The sequence below is a fragment of the Aspergillus oryzae genome, chromosome 5 (assembly GCF_000184455.2).
Source record: "Aspergillus oryzae RIB40 DNA, chromosome 5".
Classification (NCBI taxonomy): Eukaryota; Fungi; Ascomycota; class Eurotiomycetes; order Eurotiales; family Aspergillaceae; genus Aspergillus; species Aspergillus oryzae.
This window is the reverse complement of record NC_036439.1, coordinates 2,475,486-2,500,371: the sequence shown is the minus strand read 5'-3', so window position 1 is coordinate 2,500,371 and position 24,886 is coordinate 2,475,486. Positions and strand designations below refer to the sequence as shown.

Here is a 24,886-nt window from a genome sequence, read left to right as displayed (position 1 = left end):
CATGTACGTATTGCAAGGGGTGCGCAAATGTCTTTTATTTCTTTTCTTTCTCTGTATTTATCTCGCCTTTACATATTTATCTTGACTCCGTCATGCTTCTGTTTCGGGTCGGGAACCTGCACTCTGAGGAGACAAGCGTAATAAGCTCCTTCGCTGGTATAGAACGTTTTAAAGGTGATCTATGCCCAATCAATTACACCCGTTCAGTGCCATATTTTTCCCACTGTCCATTTTCGTCCCCAATGTCAGAGGGACTACAACCATAATTCACGTGATACCATGGGAATATATACAAAAACCAAGAGAAATTTTGAAGAAAATAAAGAAAAGACATCATGCCACGATAACGCCGATCCAGATCGCGACCCAAGATCAAATCCATAGATGAAGTTCGATGAGAAAGGGGTGCAGGGGATAAATAAATAAAGACTCATCAATGTACACCGTATACCCACCTACATGGTAACATCCATCGTATCATCTCCAGCGTCGAGGGCGCCTTGCTTCTCGGGATCAGGCACGACAACACCTCGACCTCGGCCAGCCAGCAGTTCCCGTCTAACTTCGGGCCCAATATCTTTGTGCCCGCACACCAAGAGTAAGTCTAGAAGCGCCTCTCGTTGATCTTCGGTAATGTCATTGCGGTAACGCTGTGCGAAGACCAAGAGTGACTGGTGCCAAAGAACGGGAAGCTTATACGCTTTGTTGGTGTCCCGTGAACGTCCATTCGTCATCATTGAGTCTTCATCGTTGTCACTCGCCCGAAACCGTAGGAAGTGGAAGACTAGCGCATCAATAACTTTGTAAGGAAGCGCGTACTTCTTCTCCAAAAACACCCTAATGAACATATTTACCGCGCCGGTACTTTCCAATGACCTCAGAGACTGCTCTGCAGCAAGATCACACATGCGCAACAAAGCGGCCGCGGAATGCAATACCGGGATGGATACACGGGCAATGACCGAGGAGACAATATGTGCTTCGCGTAACGTGCAAGTGCCGCTAGAGACAAGGGGGAACAGTAGCCCCTTAAAGAAGCAAGCGGGCTTGTACAGTGCCTTCCTCAATGAGTTGTACGTATGTACGTTGAGCTTCTTAGTCTCGTGAATTTCTTCTCGAACCCGATCTAGGAGTACTGTTGAGATAAACTCCTGGGCAACAGCGGGTTTTGATGAGATGAAGATCCTGGTTCCGGCATAAACAGCGTTGGCGGTCCATGACTCCGGTCGAGTGATGGAAAGGAGAGTTGGCCAATTTGGAACAGAAGGAAGAATTTTGAAAGGCTTGGGAAGTGGCCCGGATTTGTAGCGGGACAGGATCATACCGACTCTAGGCTCCTATCAATATTTAGATTTACATGGGGGCCGTGATATTCATGCTTACTTTTCATATACTTCGACTGCCTTGGCTGGTATCTGAACTGCATCTTCCGGTAGCCCTCCGCCCTGGATGAAGGGACCGTTATCTCCGTTTTGCTTTGCTTCATGTTCGGCAATCTTCTCAAGGATGAGATCGGCTAGATTTGTGCTCTGACCACCAGCGCCCTGTTCACTAGGGTTGAATATAGGATCTTCGTCGCCACCGGGAACAAACTTATGGAACATATCAAGGTCATTTGGATCGACCTCCTACATGAGACGTTAGTCATAAAATGGGCCGTTGGGTCTTGATGCAAAAGAATACCACTTGCTCAATTTCTTCCTCATCGCCCCATGGGTCATCCTGAAACTTTTCGTCATCGGAAAACGCCTCATCGTCCTCAAATCGAGATTCGAAATCAAATGCTGTGTTATCTTTCGCTGCTATATTTCCCAATGAAGTCCTTTGCTCAGCAGCATCCTCGTCCGCTAGTTCCTGCCCAATCTGCAAGATTTTGCGAGACATTTTTGCATCGATGAAACGTTCACCATCATCTTGGTCTTCGTCGGATTGCGACTTGCGTTTGCTATTTTTGCTGGAATGGGTCCGTAAATGGCCTGTAGCCACGATATCTTCAGCTAGAGGATTATGTCTACGGCCAACAGCGGCCGAGCGAGATGATGTAGCTTTGGGCATCGTGAATGGCTTCCAAAAATAATTGTAACGGTAGGATTCGTAGCTGAAGAAGGCTATACCATAACAAACAAGGATAAGAGCCTGGCCGCCTATATGGTCGTATAACTCTGCTTTGACATGGGATTGAAAATGTGTGTAAATTTCTGGATTATGTGATCTTGACTTTTTTGCAAAGCAGTTTTTTTTTTATTTGACTAGTATTCAAAGTGGGCGTGCTATGCTCACCGCTTTGACTTGCAGCACGATCAATGGTCAAACTTTCTCACCGCTTAGTGCCCCTCCATCTAAGCAAATCCACCAACATTGTGTTTCTGCCCAAGATATCTTTGCTGACCGCCCTCGACCACCGCTGTTTCTGCTCTTCCATTCACGTTTAGATTCACAGGGAGGACCATTGATTGTCCCTTGTCGGTAATGCTTGTCACATCATAACCAGCTTTGCTACTAACGAATCTCTGTTAACATTCTACCTAGTCACAAGTTCCCTTGATTTCTTATCCTAAAACTTGGTCGGAAGGCATAATAAAACCCATTGATTGACCCTTGTGGTTGGAGAAAGCAGATTGGTGAGTCGGCTTAAGCTTAGACTCTGTCATATCATCATCACTATCATCTGTGCATTTATAGACTTTAATATCCTTCTCAAATGCACTGTGTTTAGCTCTGACCCTACTATTACATTATCGCAGACTCTCCAGTTTGTTCAAACCTCTGGATCTTGTTCTGGAATGCCAGCGTTTTTACTATCGATGCTTGTCTCCATTTAACCAAGGGGAATCGTCTGCTTCGTGGATCTTTGCCAGGCCTACTTCTACTGCGATCACTTGGAGTCTGTCCGCTCCTCACTTTTGAAGCTTGTAATATCACAATAAGAAAGCAGCAAGCCCATGGTCTTACACGGTAGGAGCCGGGACCATTGAAACATCTTTTCATAATTGCTTTGGCTGTTTGGTCAGCTCATCCACGAAAGAAATTCAGCTATGGCATCCATACAGCCGGCTGGGTCTTCCGCACCCTCGTCGAATATCAATTCGCCGATCCTGCCTCCCAGTGGAACACCGTTTTTCAATGGACCTCTATCAGATACGAATACAAGATCATCACCTGCGCCCGCTAGTAATGCGTCAGCGCAAACTGACGGTCCAAGGTCCAAACGCAACAAACGCGACAGTCGTAAAAAGCGCGAGGCTAAGGGATTGGACCAGGAAATCGTGCCCGCCAAAAAGAGAGCAACTGCTGTTCAAAATACCGCTCTTCCCAGTTCGGACCTGAATATTCTCAGACCTTTGCTCCTTGCTGAGCCGAGACCGTCCGATTTATTACCCCCACAGCCTCGCCAGCTAAATTTAGTGAGTCGGAAAACATCTGAGGTAATTGGCCAGAGTTGGAGCTTCTACGAAGTCGTTGACAAGCTTACCAATAAAAATGGGTTCCGCTATAGCTACGCCATAGCCGATACTAGCTTCCCACATATAAAATACCGCCAGACCGATGTTCGTCCTTATAATGCTCGCTTCAGCTTTGAGGATTCGCCTGCAGCGATACTCTTTAACGAAGACGCACTTGCCGTAACTACCAACGGACCGTGGCACACCGCGCGCGCTAATGTATGTGCGCGCGAAGGAACCTTTTACTATGAGGCGCGCATCATTAGCGGTGTATTGAGTGACCCGCAGACAGCACCTGCCAACGGAAAGTCTTGCTTGCCATCAAGAGGCCATGTCCGTCTTGGGTTTGCGCGAAGGGAGGCGGATTTGGATGTTAACGTCGGTGTAGACTGTTATGGTTATGGAATCCGTGATGTGAATGGTGAAGTGGTCAACCGGATGCGCTGCGAGTACTTTTTTCCCAAAGGCGAGTCGATCCGCGAAGGCGATGTCATAGGCATGCTCATCACTCTCCCGCCACTTTCGCTCCACAAGAGAATCGTCGAAGGAACCTACGACCCTGCCGTCGATGGTCATGCTTCGACATCTGGCATAGAGCTCTCCATGGCTACGAACGTTATCCGGGACCGGATCCCTTTCCACTACAAATCTGACTTCTGTTGGCAACAATCCAATGTTTTCCCCACTAAACAGTTGCGCGATTACGCCTTCAATCTTAAAGAAACCCCTACGTTCGGACCACCATCACCGATGAACACCGAGGATGCATCTTTGCGTACACTGCCAGGTTCGAGTATCACAATATTTAAGAATGGCATAAAAATGGGTACTCCATTCAAAGAATTGTATGCTTTCCTTCCACCGGCCAGCCGACTTGCAAATGGGACCAATAACTTAGGTCTTGGCGAGCGTGAGAATGCGGATGACGGGATGATCGGATATTACCCGGCTGTCAGTTGTTACGGCGGTGGTGCGGTGGAATGCCGCTTCGAGGGTCCCTGGTGGATTGGACCTCCTCAAGCAGAGAACGGCGAGCCGATTCGGGGGATTGGAGAGCGCTTCAACGAGCAGATAGTCGAAGATGTTGTTGCTGACATCGTTGATGAGGTCGAGGCGATGCTCGTTTGGGGCGGGGTGGATGGTGATGTCGTCGGCAATGCCCAGATGGATGGCACTGGCACTGGTGCGGTCGGAGGCTCGGAGGTCCTTAAGGGAGGTGTGGGGGCTGCGTATGAATCTGCCGTCTCTGCCGTCTCCGCAGGCCCTGGAACGGGCCCTTCCACTGTGGAGAATAGTGTCGGCAATGTAGGCTCCCCTGATGTAGGTACTGGACATTCTACCTTCGAAGATGCGGCCAGTGTTGGTGTAGTAGGTACACCGAATACGGAGGAACCCGCTGCTAGGCCTGAAAATATCACCGTGGGCCATGATGTCGAGATGTCTTAGATTATACATTGTTCATCTAACTTGCTTCGTTAGCCCGTATCAGGGCGAGAGGCATATTTCTGCATTTCGCAGCACACCTTCTTCCTCCCGCCACCTTTTTCAATAGGGCACGGTCCCTTTTGCGTCTCGGGAAATGTGAACCCATGTATAGTATTCGGAATGTGCTGGTTCGATAAAAAGCACCAAATATTAAATGAAGCTTCTATGTTCCTGCTACGTCCCATATAGACCCACGGATACCAAGGACACAAATCAAAGCGTGGTTTCTAGCACAGCTGAATGAACAACGGATGTACACCACGTTATTAGCTTAGATTATCTACGCACAGTAATGAGACCTATTATTTTTGGTCCTCGACTAACTCCCCCACCTTCAACACGAGTTGGTCATCTCCGTATTGGCCGACAATTTGAATACCCGCCAAACCCGCTTCGCTGGAGTCTTGTTTCTCGCCACTCACTGTGACCGGAACAGATATGGCTGGGAGACCAGCCAGACTAGCAGGGACAGTAAAGACATCGTTCATGTATGCGTCCAAGGGCGAGGCTCCAGCATCCGAATCTATCAGGTCGGATATGCCCGGGGGGGGCGATGGGGCAGTCGGGCATATGAGAATGTCTACGCCGGTGTGTTCCGGTACCCTTTCTGAATCCGTCCCGGGAGATGCCAACGGTTGCTTCATTTGAAAAATGTAATCGAAATCACGTTGAACGAGACGTCGAACACGCTGAGCTTGAATAAAATAATTGTCCATAGCATGAGCACTTAAGCTGAACGCCCCGAGGACAATACGCCTTTTGACTTCAGAGCCGAATCCATGTCCCCTTGTACTGGCGTATAGATTGCCTTGTGGCCGTCCATCACGGTCTAGAACCCCGCAACGAGTTCCGTACCTGACGCCATCGTACTTGGCCAAGTTTGAAGAAGCTTCGGCAGGAGCCAGCACGTAGTATGCTGATAATGCTAATTTCGTCGTCGGTAGGGAGACTGCATGAATGCTGTGACCTTGGCGTTGCAAATAAGCTAGAGTGCGTGACCAAGCGTGTCGGACAGCAGGGTGAAGTTCAAGTATGTTGTATTCTGTGGGAACACCAATTCTGAGGGGGGCAGAGGTTAGTCGGGATGCGCAAAATGGTGACTGAAGAGTTGAAAGTATTCGTGAACGAGATGATGGAGAGAGATTAGTAGGATCGCGTGGATCGTGCTGGTTCACAACATCTAAAGACGCATTAGAAACCCGCGCGTAGAGTAAGACATAACATGGGGAAGGTAGGGAGACGTACTGAAGACATCGCGAACGCTGGCTGTGCTTCTCCCTAAGATCCCAACCGTGTCCAGTGAGTTGGCATATGCGACTACACCCCACCGCGAGATCAATCCATAAGAGGGTTTGAAACCAACTGTCCCAGTGTATGCAGCCGGAAGGCGAACAGACCCTCCAGTGTCTGTACCCAACGCGCTGCCGGTTGTATTTTTCAGTGAACCTATTTGGCGGAGATGCAGAGAAGAGAACATACGCATAACATTGGCCTGTGGCGACTGCAACTGCACTCCCTCCCGAACTGCCACCGGCTGACAGGGGTTCGGCATCGCGACCCTGCCAAAAACTCCTCACCGGTCCAAATCGCGAATATACTGAATGAGAACCCATGCCAAATTCATCAAGATTTGTCTTTCCGGCAACTACAGCGCCTGCATCTTGTAATTGCCCCACGACGGTGGAGTTAAACGGGCTTACGAACTTCTCGAGGGTTCCGGAAGCGCATGTTGTCGGCAGGTCGCGCGTGCATATGTTATCTTTGATAGCAATCAACCGACCGTCTACCTTGGATCTGGGTATCCCTGAGGGAACAAAGAAAAACACAGTCAGTACCGATAAAGTCTAAGGATATGTAGCGATTCAGCAACTTACCTCGCTCCGTTCTGAGGTCTGCGTCTTTCACCTGTTCCCGCCACTGCCCCGAAGGCTGTAGTGCAGTTATGAGGGCATTGAGGGCGGCATGAGACTTCTGATTAGCAATGCATTTCTCAGCCTCCCGCAGAAGGGACATTTAGAGTGAATTTATATGGAAAGAAGCCGAGGTTCGACCATTTAGAAGAACTAAACGGGGGAAAAAGTCCAACGCCAGTTCGCGTTTAGCGTCCGTCGGCCCGATTCAGGAACGACGTCATTTAAATAACTTGCCGGCATTTCATTTATTTTCTTCGATCTACTTTCCTCCCACCCACCCTTACCTTCTCACTCTCTCAGTTACCGGCGGACCATAACAGTTAATACTATGTTCTCGCATGGTGTAGTGCGATCCCTCTCTCGCAGCCATGGGCCCCTTATCTGGAAAGCTTATGGAGCCGCTCCTGTTCCTGCTGTTACCCGTCAGTGTATAGGAACACCGCCTCGCTCGTGGACTGGGAGTAAAAGATACATTTCAGTCTATGGCTATACACAATCAAAAGCACTTGTGTATTCACGATATGGTGAACCCAAAGATGTTCTACGGTAAGTGATACCGGAAACCCACACAGGCCAACTACTTGAAACCTGAGACGATGAAACTTGCCTTACCAATTCATCTGTAGCCTCCACAAGCATTCTATCTCCCCTCCGCACGGATCCCAAGTTACTCTTCGCCTCCTTGCAGCGCCTCTAAACCCCGCCGACGTGAACCAGATCCAGGGGGTGTATCCGAGCAAACCGCCATTCCAGACAACCCTTGGTACCCAGGATCCATGCGCAGTGGGTGGAAATGAAGGTGCCTTTGAAGTAATTGCGACTGGATCTAATGTCAAGAACCTCAGCAAAGGTGATTGGGTCGTCATGAAGCAGACAGGACAGGGCACCTGGCGCACACACGCTCAGATGGATGAGTCGCAGCTGATCAAAATTGAGAATAAAGATGGCCTATCACCGCTCCAGATTAGCACAGTCAGCGTCAATCCAGTCACAGCTTACCGCATGATCAAGGACTTTTGTGAATGGGACTGGATGCGGAGTGGGGAGGAATGGCTGATTCAGAACGGAGCAAACAGTGGTGTTGGTCGCGCTGCCATTCAACTCGCCCGAGAATGGGGTATTAAGACGATCAATGTCATCCGGGAGAGGAAGACGCCGGAGGATACGGAAGTCCTGAAGGCTGAGCTTCATGAACTAGGCGCCACTGCAGTAGTCACAGAAGCGGAGTTGCTTTCAGGAGATTTCAAGAACGTGGTGAGCGGCCTCACTCGCAACGGAAGGGAGCCGATCCGACTTGCTCTGAATTGCGTGGGTGGTAGGAACGCCACCGCATTGGCGAAGACCCTCGCTCCAGGCTCCCACCTGGTCACCTACGGTGCGATGTCAAAGCAGCCGGTTTCCTTACCTTCTGGGCTATTGATCTTTAAGAATCTCGTCTTCGATGGATTCTGGGTGAGCAAATGGGGGGATAAGCATCCCCAACTGAAAGAGAACACCATCAACGACGTGCTACAGCTGACTCGAGCGGGCAAATTCAAAGACATCCCCGTGGAGGAAATAAAATGGGCATGGGACACAGACGGTGCGGCGCTCACCTCTGGTGTGCAGGAAACTTTGAGTGGCTATCGCAGTGGAAAGGGCCTGCTCAAGTACGAAGGCGGAGACTGAAACTTTGCGGTGGTCGTGTGTCAAATGATGCTTATGTCTACTTACAATTGCGCAGAACGATTGAGCTAAGACGCAGTAAAGTAACGACAGTAGAAAGGGCCATTTCCTGCAATACTTCAAACTTCCTTACAACTCCAGTTGTCCTTGACCCAATCCAAAATCAGATCCGTTAATGTCGTAGCCGGCATATACACATCACTGTCCTGGGTGAAGTCTATACTTAGCCCGGCAAATTTGGCTGCTTGAGCCACATGAGATTCTATGAAATCAATATATACGAGATCCACTGTTTTCGGAGCCGCCGACTCTTTCGGAGAGATTAGAGCCTGGATGCACTTGGGAACACGATAGAACGAGATGGGCGAATGAATTGTGTCGTCGCCATCCGAGCCTTCATCGTCTGTGGTAGTATACCCAGGGATAATGCTGGGTTCGGAGTGATCGTTCCTCAGCAGCGGCGTCTGATCTCTGAGGTAATTCGTAGAGCCCAGGGCGAAGCTATCAGTAATAATCAAATCAGAGGAATAAACTGACTGTTCTGGGGGCGCAAGTCCCTCAGTGATGGCGGATCGGTTGTCAGCATCAGTCAGAATTTGAGGCTGTTTGTTTAAGATCTCGACTATTAAAGTGGCCTTCCCATAAGGAATGTCCTTAATGTAACGAAAACCGCTGGTAAAAGGAGAGACTATGAATGTCGAGTCTTGAGTAAAAGGACCTTTGAATATGTCAAAGCGAATGGCGCCGGTGTTGACTATGGCAAGAGCCGGCTTGCCAGTGCGAGATTTATCCTGCAGCGAGTTGGGCAGCGCCTGCTGCTCGAGCCAAGTATAAATGCTATCCTCACTCGGATACTTGACGCGTGACATCCAAAGATCCCGAGGGGCACAACCGTGTACCTCATCGAGTCGAAGAGTGCTCCTAGACTCCTCAATAAGCCGAGACACGTTCCGACCCTCCTCCGTAGAGAAGGTTTCCTCGTCAAGGCCAGTGTGGTGGTAAAAGGAATAGAGGTTATTATCTATATATCTTCGATGGAAGCTTGGGGTTGTCGAAGCAGGCTTTACGAGCTGTTTGCTACTGGTTAGGCCATCGATTGACATGAAGCCAATTGTCTCCATGAACCGACCGCTTGCTAACCCAAACGCTTTAGAGTCGAATCTGGCAAAATCACGGATATGATAATGACCACCAAAGAACTGAATAGGTGTGTCCCAACGGACCATCCGGATCTCCTTGAAAACAGCATCATATTCCTTAGAATGAACAGGAACGTGTCCCACGACCAAGAAGAGGTCAACTTCCTTATCCCTGATAGCTTCCTGAAACCACTCCTCTTTGATAGTCTCTTCCACCGGATGAACGATGGTGTTATTGTAGTTCTTTGTGAAATCGAAAAGAAAGCCAAAAGCAATGATACGGATACCTTGCTTCTTGGTTGTGAATTTCTTGAACCGAGGGGCCAATGGCACAGTCTCTTTGGTTAAAGGATGTATTATATCAATGTTAGATGCTAAGTAGTTTCCGCGGAAATTAGGTACTGTAGTGAAGAGTTCAGCCTCCGAGGTGTTTTGTTTGTATAGTTCATGATTCCCGGCGGATAATAGGTCGATATGCTGTTGCCGCAGAATTTCCGAGATATAAACGCCTTTCGGCTCCGACGAGTCATAGAGACCATTGCCTTCTACCCTGTCACCCGTATCTATAACTAATAGATCTTGTCCTTGTGCCTCCGCTTTCTCTCGCATCCGGGTAGCGAAGGAGACATAATCACCCCAATCTGCGGAGTAGGAGGGCCTATAGTACATTCAATCAGTATCGTTGGCATCCGCAGTGGAACTGATGTCCAGCTCAGTGGGCATACTCCTGGAGATGGCCGGCTAGCCAGCCATGAGTATCCGTAGTATGGAGAAAATTGAGTTGTCCCCATTTCAGGTCACGCAAAGGGGCCGGGATAGCTTCCGGAGCGGAAGGTTGACGAGCAAGGATAGGAGTGACGAGGGCAAAGAAGGAGAGAACATATGAGTAGGATCGATCGTAGATCATACTTTTTACTATCATAACAATAGTTATGAATGAACGGGCGGACGGTAGGAGGAATAGAGTGTGTACACGAGGGGGAGGAACGGAGTACGGAGTCTAGCGTTATCACATCTGTTATCACTCCTACGGAATGAGCCGCCGGTGAGGACCGCCCTGTGCTTAGTCATCCCCAACCCAACAGTCTCTCGAAATGCTCACCAAAAACTAAAATCCCCATTAGATTGACGACCAAGTCCCGAAACAACGGAATTGCGAAACCTTCGCTCCGGTATCTATCTTCTCTCTTTCCTCTCTCACTTCACTTGTTGATCCGTTCGCTGGGGAGTCACTTGTGAACACCCTCTCCTTTCTTCTGCTGATATATATGTCCTTAAGCCCGGCCATGGCTGCTCCCCGACTTTTCCGCCCTGCAGCTCGTCTGCTTTCATCACGTCTCTCTGCTCCTCGCCGTCCGGCCTTCCCCCAATCGGCATGCGCTCCCTCCATCCTACGCTCCCGGGGCTATGCTACGGAAGGTGGTGCTAAGGAAGTCACTGTTCGTGATGCATTGAACGAAGCTCTCGCGGAGGAATTGGAGACGAACCCGAAAACATTCATCCTGGGAGAGGAGGTCGCACAGTATAACGGAGCGTATGGCTATCCCTTGAAAGAAACACTGTCGAGTCCTGGGTTCATCACTGATGTTTGAGCCTCATAGTTACAAAGTGACAAGAGGTCTTTTGGACCGTTTCGGCCCCAAGAGAGTCATTGATACGCCTATCACAGAAGCAGGCTTTTGCGGTCTGGCGGTTGGCGCTGCTCTTGCTGGCCTGCACCCCATTGTAAGTTCATATCGACCAGATACTTAACTGCCCGTCGCCGGAGGCATATTGTCAGCTAACAAGTAGCTTCAAATTTTAGTGCGAGTTCATGACCTTCAACTTCGCCATGCAGGCTATTGACCAAATCATCAACTCTGCTGCTAAGACCCACTACATGTCTGGTGGTATTCAACCCTGCAACGTCACTTTCCGTGGCCCCAATGGATTCGCCGCCGGTGTTGCCGCTCAGCACTCACAGGACTACTCGGCTTGGTACGGCAGCATCCCTGGACTGAAGGTTGTTTCGCCGTGGAGCTCTGAGGATGCCAAGGGTTTGTTGAAGGCTGCTATTCGTGACCCCAACCCTGTCGTTGTTCTAGAGAACGAGTATGTGTGACCGAAGCAAGTGATGACGCGGGATATTATAAACTAACAATGCATAGGCTTTTGTATGGTCAAGCCTTCCCCATGAGCGAGGCCGCTCAGAAGGATGACTTTGTCCTGCCTATTGGCAAGGCTAAGATTGAACGTCCCGGAAAGGATTTGACTATTGTTTCTCTTTCTCGCTGCGTGGGACTGTCTCTGAACGCTGCCGCTGAACTGAAGGAGAAATACGGCGTTGACGCTGAGGTGATCAACCTCCGCTCCGTTAAGCCCCTTGATGTCGAGACAATTGTTCAGTCGCTCAAGAAGACGGGCCGCATCATGTGCGTCGAGTCTGGATTCCCCATGTTCGGTGTCTCCTCAGAAATCCTGGCCTTGGCCATGGAGTATGGCTTTGACTACCTGACTGCCCCCGCCGTTCGTGTCACCGGCGCTGAGGTGCCTACTCCTTATGCCGTCGGTCTTGAGCAGATGAGCTTCCCCCAGGTGGACACCATCCTTAGCCAGGCCACTAAGCTTCTACGCTTGTAAATTGGTTTGAGATGAGAAGTGGAGGAGATAAAGAAAACTGAGTAATCACCCTGTGTCTAGTACCCTTTTACCGTTGCATACATTTTTTTGTTTTCGCGGGGCTTACCGCTAAATTCCCATGTTGGAAATCTGTACGACTATACTAAAGAACAACCTTATTTGCATTTTCAAGGTCTACCATATAATTAGTCTGCAATCTTCTCTCGAGCGTACGTTTCTTATCTCGGATGATGGTATCGTGGCGCCTCTGGAGTTCAACTGGGTCCCTAATAGGAGTTTCCGAAAGCATTGTACGAGGGGGTGTACTCTGGGTATCATCCAAGGTATTCATACTAAGTAGTACGCCTGGCACCTACAAATGATTATCCTACGGTCCTTGCAAGTCCTAAAAGATAGAAGTAAAAAAAGAAAAGGGCCAGCAATCCCTAGTCCGGACAAGAACGCCAACCTTTTTCCGATGATCTTCGTTGTGACCGAACCTACCCCTTGACCGCAGCAGTACCTATGGGTATATTTTTGGTGCTGACACAGCCAGCGAAGCAGCCCGTCGGCTTAAGGGGATCATAGTAGGCACTACCCATAGTATCACTTGAGTATTCAGCATCCGTGTCACTTTCGGCGTAATCAGGCTGATCACTTGGGTCTTGGGTAGCCTGAGCACGTTGGCTTATATAAGTTGATTCTGGTATTTCATCTTCGTCGTCATCATCCCCAAGTACGTTCTTCTTCGTTGGTGCTGTCGGAACGACAGGACCTTTGACAGTGGTAAAGGAGCTCTTGAACCCCCCTTTCTTGAAACCTCCGCCACCCCCGCCCCCGGTTCCCACTGCTGCGCTAGCTTTGGTATCAATGACTCTTAGGCCAGCCTCTGCGTCAGCCCTCCTTTCCGCTCGCCTAGCCTTCTCCGCAGCGTTTGGGTCTCGGGAGAGTTGTTTAAGATCTTGAAGGCGTTTGCGATGCTGGTGATCGTAGGAAGAGATATGTGCTTCATACTCGGGATGCCGCGAATAGGATTTGTTGCAGAGTGTACAGGTAAACGAGCTCAAAGCAGAGCGAGCAGACTCAGTCTATAACGAAGCTCGTGAATTAGTCAAGAGGGACCAAGCTCTTGCGGTCCGTTAGTTGGATTGAGCCATACTTTGGGAGCAGGATTCGTAAAGCCACGCTGGTTTGATTGAAAATCAGCTCATCAACGCCGGAATATTCCACTATATAGCTTAACAGGGTCTCGGTGTCGTAACACGGTAGACATACAGGTGCCATTTTGCTATAGTGCACAGCAGTGTGCAGGATAAAAATAAAAGATTTTGGTATATTGAGAAACAATGTGTGTTTGAACGATAATCTCAGTAAATTGGGATGGAGAAAGGGTGACAAGACGAATCACGTCTTGTGGTGATTTAATGTTGTTGTACTTATAAAGGTTGCTTGCTCAAAAATGAATCCAGACCAGCAGCTAGAGTATGTAGTAGGACCTTCCTCTATAGGCTAAGCTTCCCCACCGGCAGCCTCCCAACCAATCGTAATTGTCGTTGCATTGTTGGAAGCATTAGTGATGAAATACTGTAAGAATATTAAATCCCATTTCATGCCTGGTGATATTGATGAGACCTCCATTGCAATGATTAAATAGAGGTAAAACAAAAGAGAGAAAGAGAGAAGTCCGCTCGCCCAGTCCGCCTTAATACTTGTAAAAGGCTGACGGAATTCAATCTATCACCATGACCTCCAAAGAAAGCATCTCGCCAAAACCCGAGGACATCGATACGCACTCAATAATTTCTATGCAGGAGTTGGACCCGTCGCCAGTGCAGGATGTATTTCCCGACCTCGAAAGTGGCCAATACATCTTTCAATCACAGGGCCGTCCATCAAAGCTTGGGGATATATCAAAAGCCGGGCAGCCTCCGTTCAGCGTAGGTCTCCGTGGACACAACTGGGACTCATGGTGTATGTCCTCATAAACTGCTTTGGGCTCTATTTGAGCTAACGGTCGGGTTACTCTAGTATCCGCACTCCAGAGATACTCAACGTACCCCCCTACTTTATTCTTTTCGCTACATTTCGCCAACACCTCTCTTTTCCCTCTAGTGACTCAGTCGGTTCCAGATAGTGAAACCTATCTGCTTCTTACGAGACCAATCTACCAGTCTCCGGGGCTTGAGCATGTGGTCCTAACCGTTCCCATCTTAGTTCATATCGCTTCCGGCATTGTTCTCCGCAATATTCGTTCTTCTCGCCGTGCACGACTGTACGGGGCGGAGACTAGGGCCCAGAGATACTCCCTGAACTTCTGGCCGCGGATGAGCCTGCAAGCGCGTCTAGGGTACTGCTTTGTTCCGTTCCTGGGCGCTCATGTCCTCGTTAACCGTGTCACACCTTTGATCGTCGATGGCGGGAGTTCGGGGATAGGTTTGGGCTATGTGGCTCATGGAATCGCACGAAACCCTGTCTTTTGGAATGTGTACTATGTGGTCCTCGCCGCTGTTGGGATGTGGCATATCATTGGAGGATGGGCTACTTGGATGGGTTGGAGGGTCACCACGGCTCAGAAGAGGCGCGGTTGTAAGAAAGGATCACTTGAGGGCTACTTGGGGTACGCGGAAAGCGAAGAGCAGGTCAAGAGAAAGAGAAAAATGCGGTGGATAGTTAATGGCGTTGCCGCGGTAGGAACAGCTGTCTGGCTCGCGGGCGCTCTGGGAATAGTTGGTCGTGGAGGCCAGGGTTCGGGCTGGGAGGCCAGTGGCTGGAATGAAATCTATAAACAAGTACCGATTCTCGGGCCCTGGCTATGAAAAGGGTGGGTGGTTGGAATACTATTTCGGACTTGATGGATGCACACAACCATTTATAAGAAGAGAGAGACAAGCTCTTCTGTCGGAGCTCATGTATGTACAGTACAGTAGTAAATAATAAAACTTGCTTGATAGCTCCAGCAAGGGACAAGAAGGATGCCAAAGAATATGGACATGTATGTATGTTGTTAATATATACTTCCGTACATGAGAATATGTTGGAGATTAAATCATGGTCCGTGCGTTATCTCCGATCTTTGTCTCATTTTTTTTCCCTCGTTCATTTTGTGCCGCAGACCAAACTGATAACCAACAGTTCCAAAATAAATCCTTCTGTTACCTTAAGAACCGGGTTCTCTATACCGGAGCCGATGAGCTTGAGCCTGTTAGGTCATTACCGTATCTCGACACTTCGCTTGGCTTTCGACTTTATACGGACCAATGCTCTGACATTCTCTCGACGTGAAAAGTCCCAGCTTGCCCCCGGCTTCCCAATTCCTATACGATATTGCTCTTCACGATCATCAAATATGGAGGCAGAATCATTGTCTGGTACTTTAAATCAACTCGTTCAGTATGATGGCAAAGAATATCACGCGGTGAAAGAAGGGAATGCATTCATTCTGAACCCACCTTCCCAGGCTGCAGCCTCCACAGGGACGAGAAGAAACCTCAAAGCGGAGGATGAATCTCAGTCTGTGTTCTACAATCCTATCCAGCAATTCAATCGTGACCTAAGTGTACTTGCAATCAAAGCCTATGGGGAGAATGTACTGGCTTCAAAGAAGCGGAGAGCCGAAAGGAGGCAGAGGGGGGGCGCGGTGGATGGGAAATCAACAGGCAAGAAACGGAAGAGGGAGGATGGCGATGAAGAGGAACCAAATGGTAAGCGAAGCAACTTTGACAACCAGACACCAAGCAGTGATCATCTGGACTTAGAATTGCACGCAGGAGATAATACCACGCCATCATTTACAATATTAGATGCTCTGTCTGCTACGGGTTTGCGTGCACTACGATATGCATCAGAAATTCCATTTGCTACTTGCGTTGTTGCGAATGATCTTTCGCCGTCTGCCATCAAATCAATGAAGTTGAACATCGAATACAACGGACTTGGAAAGCTCATTCAACCTAACACTGGTGATGCGCGGACTTACATGTACAGTACTCTTAACTCAGCGAACACTCAGGCCAGTAGACCGCACACTGGGAAATTTGATGTTATTGATCTGGATCCTTATGGGACGGCTGCACCGTTTATGGACTCCGCTGTACAGGCTGTCAAAGATGGGGGTTTGCTTTGCGTGACCTGCACCGATGCTGGGGTTTGGGCTTCCAACGGGTACCCGGAAAAATCATACGCATTGTACGGCGGCGTGCCAACGAAAGGTACACACTCCCATGAAGGTGGGCTACGCCTAATCCTTCACGCACTCGCGTTGTCAGCTGCTAAGTACGGGCTGGCTATCGAGCCACTTCTATCTCTATCAATCGATTTTTACGCCCGAGTCTTTGTCCGCGTTCATCGATCACCAGCAGAAGTTAAGTTTGCCTCGGGCAATACGATGGTTGTTTACAACTGTGATTCAGGCTGTGGAGCTTGGTCAACACAGCCTTTAACCCAGACGAAGCCACGACTGGATAAAAAAGGGAATCCATTCTATCATTACGGATTTGCCCAGGGACCGTTAGCAAACACGACCTGTGCGCACTGTGGGATGAAAACTCACATAGGCGGCCCAATGTGGGCGGGACCACTACATAACCCTCAATTCATCCGAAGGATCCTTGATATGCTTCTTGAGGCGGATAGAAGCGTATATCAAACGGTAGACAGGATTGAAGGCATGTTAACTACAGCACTTGAGGAGGACCTGACTCCCAACGCCTCTATAAGGAGTGGCAGTTCAGAACCTACTATCTCCAAGACTAAGGATGTGGCACTAAGTGAAGATCCAGCTATCATTCCGCGGATGGACCCGGCTCTTCGAGAGCCGTACCCTTTCTATTTCAGTTTGAGCGCTCTCTCAAAAGTCCTTCATACATCCACCATCTCTTCCGATGCTTTCCGTGGAGCTGTGCGACATTTGGGTTACCAATGTACCCGTAGTCACACCAAACCCAATAGTATTCGCACGGATGCACCTTGGGATGTAATTTGGGAGATCATGAGAGAATGGGTGAGACAAAAATCACCTGTCAAAGAAAATGCCCTTAAGCCTGGCACTGCCGGCGCTGCGATCATGGCGAAGAGCCGGGAAAACCTTCAGAAACAGAAGGAAGGCGATAAAGATCTACGTTTGCTGAAGCAAGAGATCGTGTTTGCTGCCGAAAATGGGAAGGATATCTCTGACCTAGTGACGAAAGTCGAAGCCGCCCTGTACCGTTCCGGCTTCAGGCAGGGGTTGAACCTAAGCGAGTTCGATTCTCGACCTGCCAATATGCAGAATGAGGCGCAGAGCACCAACCAAGCCCTTGCAATCAAATCTAATACCAGCACGCTGGATGTTGTTTTTGACGAGTCTCTAGGTAGAGAGGTGACCAAAAAAAGACTCGTCAGATATCAAATCAACCCACGCGCTAACTGGGGTCCCTTGAATCGAGCGTCTGGGCGCGGACAAGGCTGAGAATTCATGTCGTGTCGCATTCGACAGTGTGGCTTGTTTAGTAGCGAATTCTTCATGGAATAGAAATAATTTGTGGCAATGTGCGTCGGGGTTACTTTTATCAATCAACTTGAATATATCTTTGCGTAAGAGGGAGAAACGTATATAGGCCGAGTCGATTACCGAGACAGAGCTCGCAACAATTGATTTTTATACAAAGATGCAAGCAGTCATCAGCACCTTAGAAGAAGTTACCTTGCTTGATAAAGCTCACAGCCAGGGGTATACAATTCCAAGGAAGAATGTGGTGACCTATGCTCAGAGAGGATTAAGAAACACTGAAAGAAGAAATTATCTATACTTAAATACATATACTCTAGCCCAGATTGCTCATCAAACCATTAGAACGTGGAAACGGCTACTGCTACTGCCTGAGAATCACTGTGGCTGATGCTGACACTGACTTGCTTCACACCGGCCTGCCTGGCCGCCTCGGCTGCAGCACCATGAAGCTGTAAAAGATGTTAGTTGCATGAATAACCAGGAAACAAGGACAGGGTTAGACTCACGTTAACAACAGGGGCCCCTGTTGCATCGTTAGTGATTTCGATGTCCTTTAAGGGAGCACCGGCACCTTTGCTGCTAACTCCAAGGGATTTGAAAACAGCCTCCTTCGCACTCCAGCGTCCGGCAAATGATGCCTGGGGAGAGGCTGCCTTGCGACAGTATTGCTGCTCTTGAGCAGTGAAATTTCGCTCGATGAACGTCTCATTTTCAATATTGAGAGACTCCAGGTTTTCCACATCCACCCCCACTTTGGAGTTCTCAACAGCGTGAGCCTTCGCCAGCGACTCAACTACCTGCCTTGTGCTTTCAACTCCTTTACCAGCAACTTTGGGGGGAGCTGCGGGGAACTTAAGCTCAGAGGATTTCTTGTCAACAGTAACCCGATAATCAGGGTTAAGGAAGACTTTGCTTTGAAGCTCATCCTCATATGGCGCCTTGTTCTTGGCAACAAATATGCTGTTGTTGATCAGACCGTTGTGGAAGAACCGATACGCCCTCTTTTGCCTAGCCTCAACCTTGCCCTTGTAGGCCTCAAATTGAGTGCGGTCGAGAGCAGCGTAAAGATACTTGGGGTGGATACCAATAACTTGCGCGCCCTTCTGACCAAAACCGAATGAGGTGACTGAGAATGCCTTTACACCATCCGTTTGAATACTACGGCTGGGGTAGACAATATAGTCGAACTTTTCGAGGACCTTGTCTACATTATCGGCGTTCCTGTTGCCGGGAACTAGGCCACTATCCAAAACCTGCAGGCAGCCGTTGAACATCCAAGCACCGGCCGCACCCTTGGGGTGGCCAGTCAAGTATTTCTGGAAGATACCCAGGACTGCATTTCCCTTCTTACGGCCCAAATGCTTCATCTGCTGGCAAATGACATCCGATTCATTCTTATCGTTTGCGACAGTGGAGGTACCATGGAAGGAAGCGACGCCGATGTCATCAACAGTGAGGCCCCAAGTGGCAAGAGCGCCACGCAAAGGAGCAATGCGAGAGTCCTGCTTCCAGAAATTGTTGCCCAGACTGAACTGTGCGTCCTTCTCCTGGCGGACGGCCTCGCGCTCAATGTGTTGGGCTCGTTCGTGCATGTATTCGGACACATTGAGCGACTCAGAGTTTTGAGCTTCCATGGCCTCAACCTCCTCCTGAAGATATAATAACTCAGATTCCTGCCACTCCTTAATCTGCTTCTTGCGCAAATCTAACTGGCGGCGGCGGTACTTAATGTCCAACAAGGGCGATGGGAATTTACCAGGGTTCTCGCGCGCAGTAGTAAGGACACCCTGCCCTGGTGCAGGAACCGAGCGACCGATCTTGTCGGTAGCCGTAGTTGTCAAAGCAATAATACCATAGATTGGCACCCCCATGTCCAGTGCGAGCTGAGCGCTCATAATGAGCTGCATACCGCAACCTTGCGATTCCATGAAGCCAGCACGTGTAGTCGTGGTGGGACGCGACATCTCCTGCGGTGTACGCCCGTGGGCGAACTCGTCCTCGGCATTACTAGTAGCCTTCATGTTGGCGAACTCATATGAGCCCTCTTCCTGGAAGTCATCAAAGCCACCAACAAAACAGACGCGGGCCTTTCCTTCGACAATAGTCTCGTACCCGATGTCAACAGACTCCACAGCCGTTGCACAAGCACCAACAGGTGTCTTGATAGGTCCAGTAGAGGAGAGTAATAACATGTTGACCCACGCACTCATAGTGTTGATGAAAGACTCTTGCAAGATATCCTTCTGAAGTGGCTTGTCTAGGTACCGATCCTTGTACATTCCTCGCAAGGCATGGGTTCCTCCAATTCCAGAGCCGATGCAATTACCCACCTCGGATAAGTGGACATACTTGTAGAACTCGTAAGGATCAGTGATACCGGCCGAGAGCATCGCTTCAGCAGTACAGACAAGAACAAACAGGGTCACTGGGTCAACCTGCTCGATGATGTCGTCGGGAATACCATATCGCTTAGCGTCCCAGCCAGTTGGCACTTGGCCTGCAACAAGGCGATCAAACTGGAGAGCCTTGGGAATCAATAGGTTGGCGCCCTTCTTGAGACGGACGGTGTACTCTCCAGATTCAGGAACTTCAAAGATCTCAACTTTGTCACCATGCTCTCGCTTAAACTCTTCAGCGGTTTCTTTAGAGGCCTCGAATGGATCCAAATCCTCCTCAATGACAATCTCCTGAAGGAGCTGCTTCTTCTTGGGGTCATAACCCTTGAATAGCTCAGGTTCGATAAGGCGAATACCAGAGTGTTCAAGAATATACTTCTCATACTTCGGTTTGACATCTTTGTCGTCTACTGGTTCCCCAGTCTTTGCATCAACCCAGCCCGAGTATGACTTGCCTTTCAGCGGACCGTTGTGGTGTTTGATAAGTCCCATGATCCATGCCATTTCCACACACCCCTCAAGAGAGAATTTTCCATGAGCTTCCATTTCCCAACGGGTTCGCGAGTTACCCCAAGGTCCGACTTCTGCAAAACCAGTAACAACAACAACCTTGTCCAAGTTGACCATGCCCTTGAGAGTTTCATTAAGGGGTTGTATTTCCTCGTCCCAGCTGGGGAGTTTCGGAAACTCGAACTTGATATTGGCTCGAGGCTCAGCAACAACACGCTTGTACAGCGCTTCACTGTCTTCTCCATTCACAACCTTGTTCTCAATGGCAGTTTCTTTGATCACCGCTTGGCGAATGTCGCTTGTCTCCATGATGTCGGTACGGAGCTTAGTCATAAGGCTTTTCAGGTCAGGAATGAACTGCAGTCCACCATTCAAATCGGCCCACACAGGGTCAAGCTGACACAAATTGACAATTGCAGGAGCCATGAGACCCAGCAAGTTGAAAGCCATCTCCTGCTGAGAGAAAGTGCGGACGCCAAGTTTCTCAACTCCTTCCGCGACCATATTGTTTCCACCCATCAAACCCGTGCCGCGAGTCCAGCCAATAACAGCACCGCAGATGGTAAGGTAGTTACTCCAACTCTCTGAGTACCAACGGTTGAAGAGCGTCTCCAGAGCTAGCTTGGACTCGGAGTACAAACCATCATTCCCGAATGTACCGTGGTTTGGTGATAGGGGAAGGATTACCTGGGCCGGTCGTGTTTCGAAGCCATTGCTCTGCTTTTGAGACTTGATACAGCCTAGGAGCCGCAGGAGGTTGGTCAACATGATGCGGTGAGCAAGCTCCGACTTGGAATCGATCGAATCAATCTCCCGACCATTTTCTGGGATGGCAGCGAACGGGACAACATAGTCTAGGTCCCAGCCCAGGCCCTTCTTCGTATCATATATGTAGTTGACAAGGGCTTCTACATCTTGTTTGCTACCTTGGTTGAAAGGGACCACCACAAGCTGTGAGCCACGGGCGCCGTAGCGGGCATACATGGCTTGATAGTACTCCGTGACTTCACGCGAATAACGGCTTGTGGTCACAACCACCTTGGCACCACCGCTAATCAGGCCCTGTAAGACTTCGGCACCAATAGAACCAGCACCGGCACCAGTCATGAGAACGTTCTTGCCCTGGAATGTAAGACCTGACCGCGCGGCCGACTCCATCACATCAAGATAGGTACCAGTGAGCTTCTTATTATACTCCCACCCATGCTCGGTCTTCTTCTTGAGATGTAAAAATGGAATGGTTTCGACCTTGCCAGCTCGAGGGCTGCCGTTGTGCTTTTGACTAGACCGGTTCGATCTCTTCCCGTTGCCGTTCTCTGGAGGCATGATTTGGTTCTCGTTCATGCTGAGGGCACGGATGACTTCCTTATACAGTGCATTGAATTGTAACTGAGAAGATTTAGATAGACGATGTTGCCTGCGAATGAGTTTGTAGACACTGCGAAGGTCATTTTGCACTTTAGCCCGGTTACTGTACTCGGAGATGGGACCGCCTTCCGCCATTTGTTTCACGTAGTGCTCCAACTTGCGGGCGCTGGCTCGGGGAACCTCCTTATAGCCAATATTTCCTCGGGCGTCAACAGTTGTCTGGGGGCCAGTGGGGATCGCCACATCCTTGTACACGGGGGCAACCCCGAGAACTTCCTTGCAATTCTCAATGAGCTGCTCACCAAGCTCCTTCGCCAACTGATATGTCTCGCCGCGATCAGTAGGACAGTTGTCGATGTGATACTGCATGAAATCAAGGAGAAGAGGGTTCGACCGATTCATGATGCGTATACACTGGCTCACGATTTCACGATCAACGACCCTCAGTCTCCCAAAGATGATATCATAGTACATGCTCAACGCGTCCTGACGGGCCCAATTCCAGGAAGAGTCATACACACGGGCCTTAAGAGGATCAAAGGAGGGCTCAATGCCGGAAGCGTAGAAATCACCGTGCTCCGCTTGCCAAAGATCTATCTGGGCCTGCAAAGCCCTCTGGGTTTCCTGGGAGGTGATGAAAGCTTTTTGGCCTGCGCGCAAATCCATCTTCAGGTACCGTGCGATAATCTCAAGTTGCTGCTTGAATAAGGCCCTTTGATCCTTGGTCAGAGCATCAATTGCTGCCGGGTCCATGAGCATGCCTCCCGCTCCCGCACCACTGTCGCCACCAGCTGCTGGAGCAGAGAGGTTGATTCCTGCGCTGGCGGCGTACTTGTTGGTCACGTCATCAAGGTATGCCTTAGCGTCCGCCTCCGATCCAATACGAGATGCGGGTTCCATTGTAAGGGCGAGAAGGAGAACACCGTCTTGTCTGCCGGATCCCAGGCCCCATCGTGTTTCGAGGTACTTTCGAACGGCTGTAATGTTGAAACCTCCGGGCATCTTGGATGAGACCAAGCGAGCAATGAGTGAGGAGGATTGCTTGCCCAGTTGTCCATTGAATGTTGCCTGCATGGAAGCACCGAGCTCATCAAGAGGGGTGTCCTCTGGCTTCTCTGGTGTGGAACCGAATTCCTTACCCAAATCTCCGAGAATTTCATTTTGCAGAGTGGATTTACCTACAACATGGACAACGTCAGCTCAAGTTATATAGTGCTCGGGACGGATTCGCAAATACGTACCACCAACCAAGTCCTTGATGGCTTTACTCAGAGGCACATCAGACAAACCCTTCTTCAGCTTCTGTGCGACGAGTGTCCTGAGCACATCCACTGCTGTTACTGGAACATCCTCAACGGCTGCGGCGGGACCAGCGCTGGGGGGAGGGGCTGCTGCGGCAGGAGCCGCAGTCGCTGCCACTGGAGCAGCTGGGGCAGGTGTGCTGCTTGTGGGGGAAGCCTCGGGCTCTTCCTCCACAGGATCTACATCATAGTAAATCTCCTTTGCATCCTTGTTATAGCAGAGTATTTGGCGTTGAACGGATGTAGCAGCGTCATATGCCTCATACTTTGATGCGAGCGTTCGTCGCGCCATTCCCCCTAGCGTATCTGCGGGACCTATCTCAACAATCCTTTCCGTTCGTTTCTCCGCCAGAATAACATCTTGCGTCTCAATCCATCTCACTGGAGATGCAAACTGGTACGCCAGTAGTTCTACCAGCAAGGTGTGAGCCAGCTCCTGTTCGATTTCAGGACGCATCTTGAAGAGGGGATAATATATTAACAGCGGGAAAGAGGGTGATGATGGAGGATCGAGCTCTGAGATAAATATGCAAGTTGACCAGTTCCTCAATCGTCAATTCGTCAACAGTTGGGCTGGACTTGCAGCAGCTGTTCAAATGAAACTGACTCAAGACCAAGATATAGGGTGAGGAAAAAGTAATTAAAGAGATAATAATAAGTTTAATCCTAATTGAAGGGAGATTGTCAGTGTGGGTTGCCCTAGAGGTTTATTAAAAAGTCATGTTTTGCAGTGCCTTTGCTTGCCGGGCATAACCACTTTAAGTCAGGAAGAGGAGCAAAAGAACAAAGCACTTAGCAGAGATAGTGCTAGGCACTGTACGTACTACTCATGTAAAAGGCCTCTGAAAACAGCAACCAAAGAAAAAAAGCAAGAGGAAAGAACAATAAAAAAAAAAAATAGAATAGAATAAAATAAAAAACCGTGCGGTATCAGAGAAACTCACCCCAGTTGGGACCACAGGCAGTGGGGAGAAATTTGCCGATGTGGTAGAAACAGAATGAACCAAAGAAAGGAAAAGGATGATAAGGGAAGCTGAGGTGAGAGAAGGTGAAGTTGTGGATGGATGGGAACGAAATTATTGCTGGTGAGCTTTTGCTGAGTGTTGTTGGGGCGGTGGTAGGCCAGCCAGCAGTATCCGTCACCTGTAACAACTATGGTTGGTTGTATGCGTCTAATACGGTGGATGGAGCCTGTTGTCCCGAAAAGAACAAAAAAATTAAATTAATCAATTATAAAGCAATTCCATGATATGGTCCCTCCTCAAGATGGGTGCACAGTTGAGGTAATGGGACTCGGGAGTCTAAGTGGTATTTTTCATACCTGGAAATACATTCAAGATTGTTATTGGGTACTGACTGAGCGTGTGGATACCTGCAACTACAAAGTATGTACCAGGCATTGATGAGGTGGTACCAATACGTAGACTACAAGTACATACTGTACATAGGTAGTAGGGTAGTTAGGTAGACTCGCTGGTTCTACCTAGTACATACAGTAGTACTGAATGGTTGTTACCTTAACCCCATCACATTGGGAAGGACTCGAGAGGGGACTACCCCATAGGCCCAAGGTGGACAAG

At 49.3% G+C, this 24,886-nt stretch overlaps 9 protein-coding genes across 9 annotated transcripts; 5 read left to right on the top strand and 4 right to left on the bottom strand.

The window, feature by feature from the left end:
• Positions 1 to 455: 455 nt before the first annotated feature.
• AO090124000075 (snoRNA-binding rRNA-processing protein ENP1) lies at positions 456 to 2,055 on the bottom strand (the record flags this gene model as incomplete). The annotated part of the gene is made up of 3 exons (XM_001823704.3): positions 456 to 1,329; positions 1,384 to 1,628; positions 1,684 to 2,055. 3 exons carry the CDS (start codon positions 2,053 to 2,055, stop codon positions 456 to 458), a joined length of 1,491 nt encoding a protein of 496 aa, XP_001823756.1.
• A 980-nt stretch (positions 2,056 to 3,035) lies between these two features.
• Positions 3,036 to 4,889, top strand: AO090124000076 (SPRY domain-containing protein; the record flags this gene model as incomplete). The annotated part of the gene is made up of 1 exon (XM_001823705.3): positions 3,036 to 4,889. The coding sequence occupies one exon, from the start codon at positions 3,036 to 3,038 to the stop codon at positions 4,887 to 4,889; it is 1,854 nt and encodes a 617-aa protein (XP_001823757.1).
• A 615-nt stretch (positions 4,890 to 5,504) lies between these two features.
• Positions 5,505 to 8,509, top strand: AO090124000077 (enoyl-[acyl-carrier-protein] reductase; the record flags this gene model as incomplete). The annotated part of the gene is made up of 3 exons (XM_023237519.1): positions 5,505 to 5,526; positions 7,189 to 7,387; positions 7,468 to 8,509. The coding sequence occupies 3 exons, from the start codon at positions 5,505 to 5,507 to the stop codon at positions 8,507 to 8,509; spliced, it is 1,263 nt and encodes a 420-aa protein (XP_023092375.1).
• Positions 8,510 to 8,625: 116 nt separating this feature from the next.
• Positions 8,626 to 10,552, bottom strand: AO090124000078 (metallophosphoesterase family protein; the record flags this gene model as incomplete). The annotated part of the gene is made up of 2 exons (XM_001823707.3): positions 8,626 to 10,303; positions 10,371 to 10,552. 2 exons carry the CDS (start codon positions 10,550 to 10,552, stop codon positions 8,626 to 8,628), a joined length of 1,860 nt encoding a protein of 619 aa, XP_001823759.3.
• Positions 10,553 to 10,931: 379 nt separating this feature from the next.
• On the top strand, positions 10,932 to 12,264 carry AO090124000079 (pyruvate dehydrogenase (acetyl-transferring) subunit E1 beta; the record flags this gene model as incomplete). The annotated part of the gene is made up of 4 exons (XM_001823708.3): positions 10,932 to 11,179; positions 11,247 to 11,370; positions 11,450 to 11,736; positions 11,793 to 12,264. 4 exons carry the CDS (start codon positions 10,932 to 10,934, stop codon positions 12,262 to 12,264), a joined length of 1,131 nt encoding a protein of 376 aa, XP_001823760.3.
• Positions 12,265 to 12,743: 479 nt separating this feature from the next.
• Positions 12,744 to 13,527, bottom strand: AO090124000080 (putative C2H2 finger domain protein; the record flags this gene model as incomplete). The annotated part of the gene is made up of 3 exons (XM_001823709.3): positions 12,744 to 13,331; positions 13,403 to 13,429; positions 13,519 to 13,527. 3 exons carry the CDS (start codon positions 13,525 to 13,527, stop codon positions 12,744 to 12,746), a joined length of 624 nt encoding a protein of 207 aa, XP_001823761.1.
• Positions 13,528 to 13,985: 458 nt separating this feature from the next.
• AO090124000081 (MCP1 family protein) lies at positions 13,986 to 15,059 on the top strand (the record flags this gene model as incomplete). The annotated part of the gene is made up of 2 exons (XM_001823711.3): positions 13,986 to 14,214; positions 14,272 to 15,059. 2 exons carry the CDS (start codon positions 13,986 to 13,988, stop codon positions 15,057 to 15,059), a joined length of 1,017 nt encoding a protein of 338 aa, XP_001823763.3.
• A 530-nt stretch (positions 15,060 to 15,589) lies between these two features.
• Positions 15,590 to 17,689, top strand: AO090124000082 (tRNA (guanine26-N2)-dimethyltransferase; the record flags this gene model as incomplete). The annotated part of the gene is made up of 1 exon (XM_023237518.1): positions 15,590 to 17,689. One exon carries the CDS (start codon positions 15,590 to 15,592, stop codon positions 17,687 to 17,689), a length of 2,100 nt encoding a protein of 699 aa, XP_023092376.1.
• A 380-nt stretch (positions 17,690 to 18,069) lies between these two features.
• AO090124000083 (trifunctional fatty acid synthase subunit FAS2) lies at positions 18,070 to 23,763 on the bottom strand (the record flags this gene model as incomplete). Its single annotated transcript, XM_001823712.3, has 3 exons — positions 18,070 to 18,180; positions 18,238 to 23,183; positions 23,247 to 23,763. 3 exons carry the CDS (start codon positions 23,761 to 23,763, stop codon positions 18,070 to 18,072), a joined length of 5,574 nt encoding a protein of 1,857 aa, XP_001823764.1.
• Between the last annotated feature and the right edge of the window lie 1,123 nt (positions 23,764 to 24,886).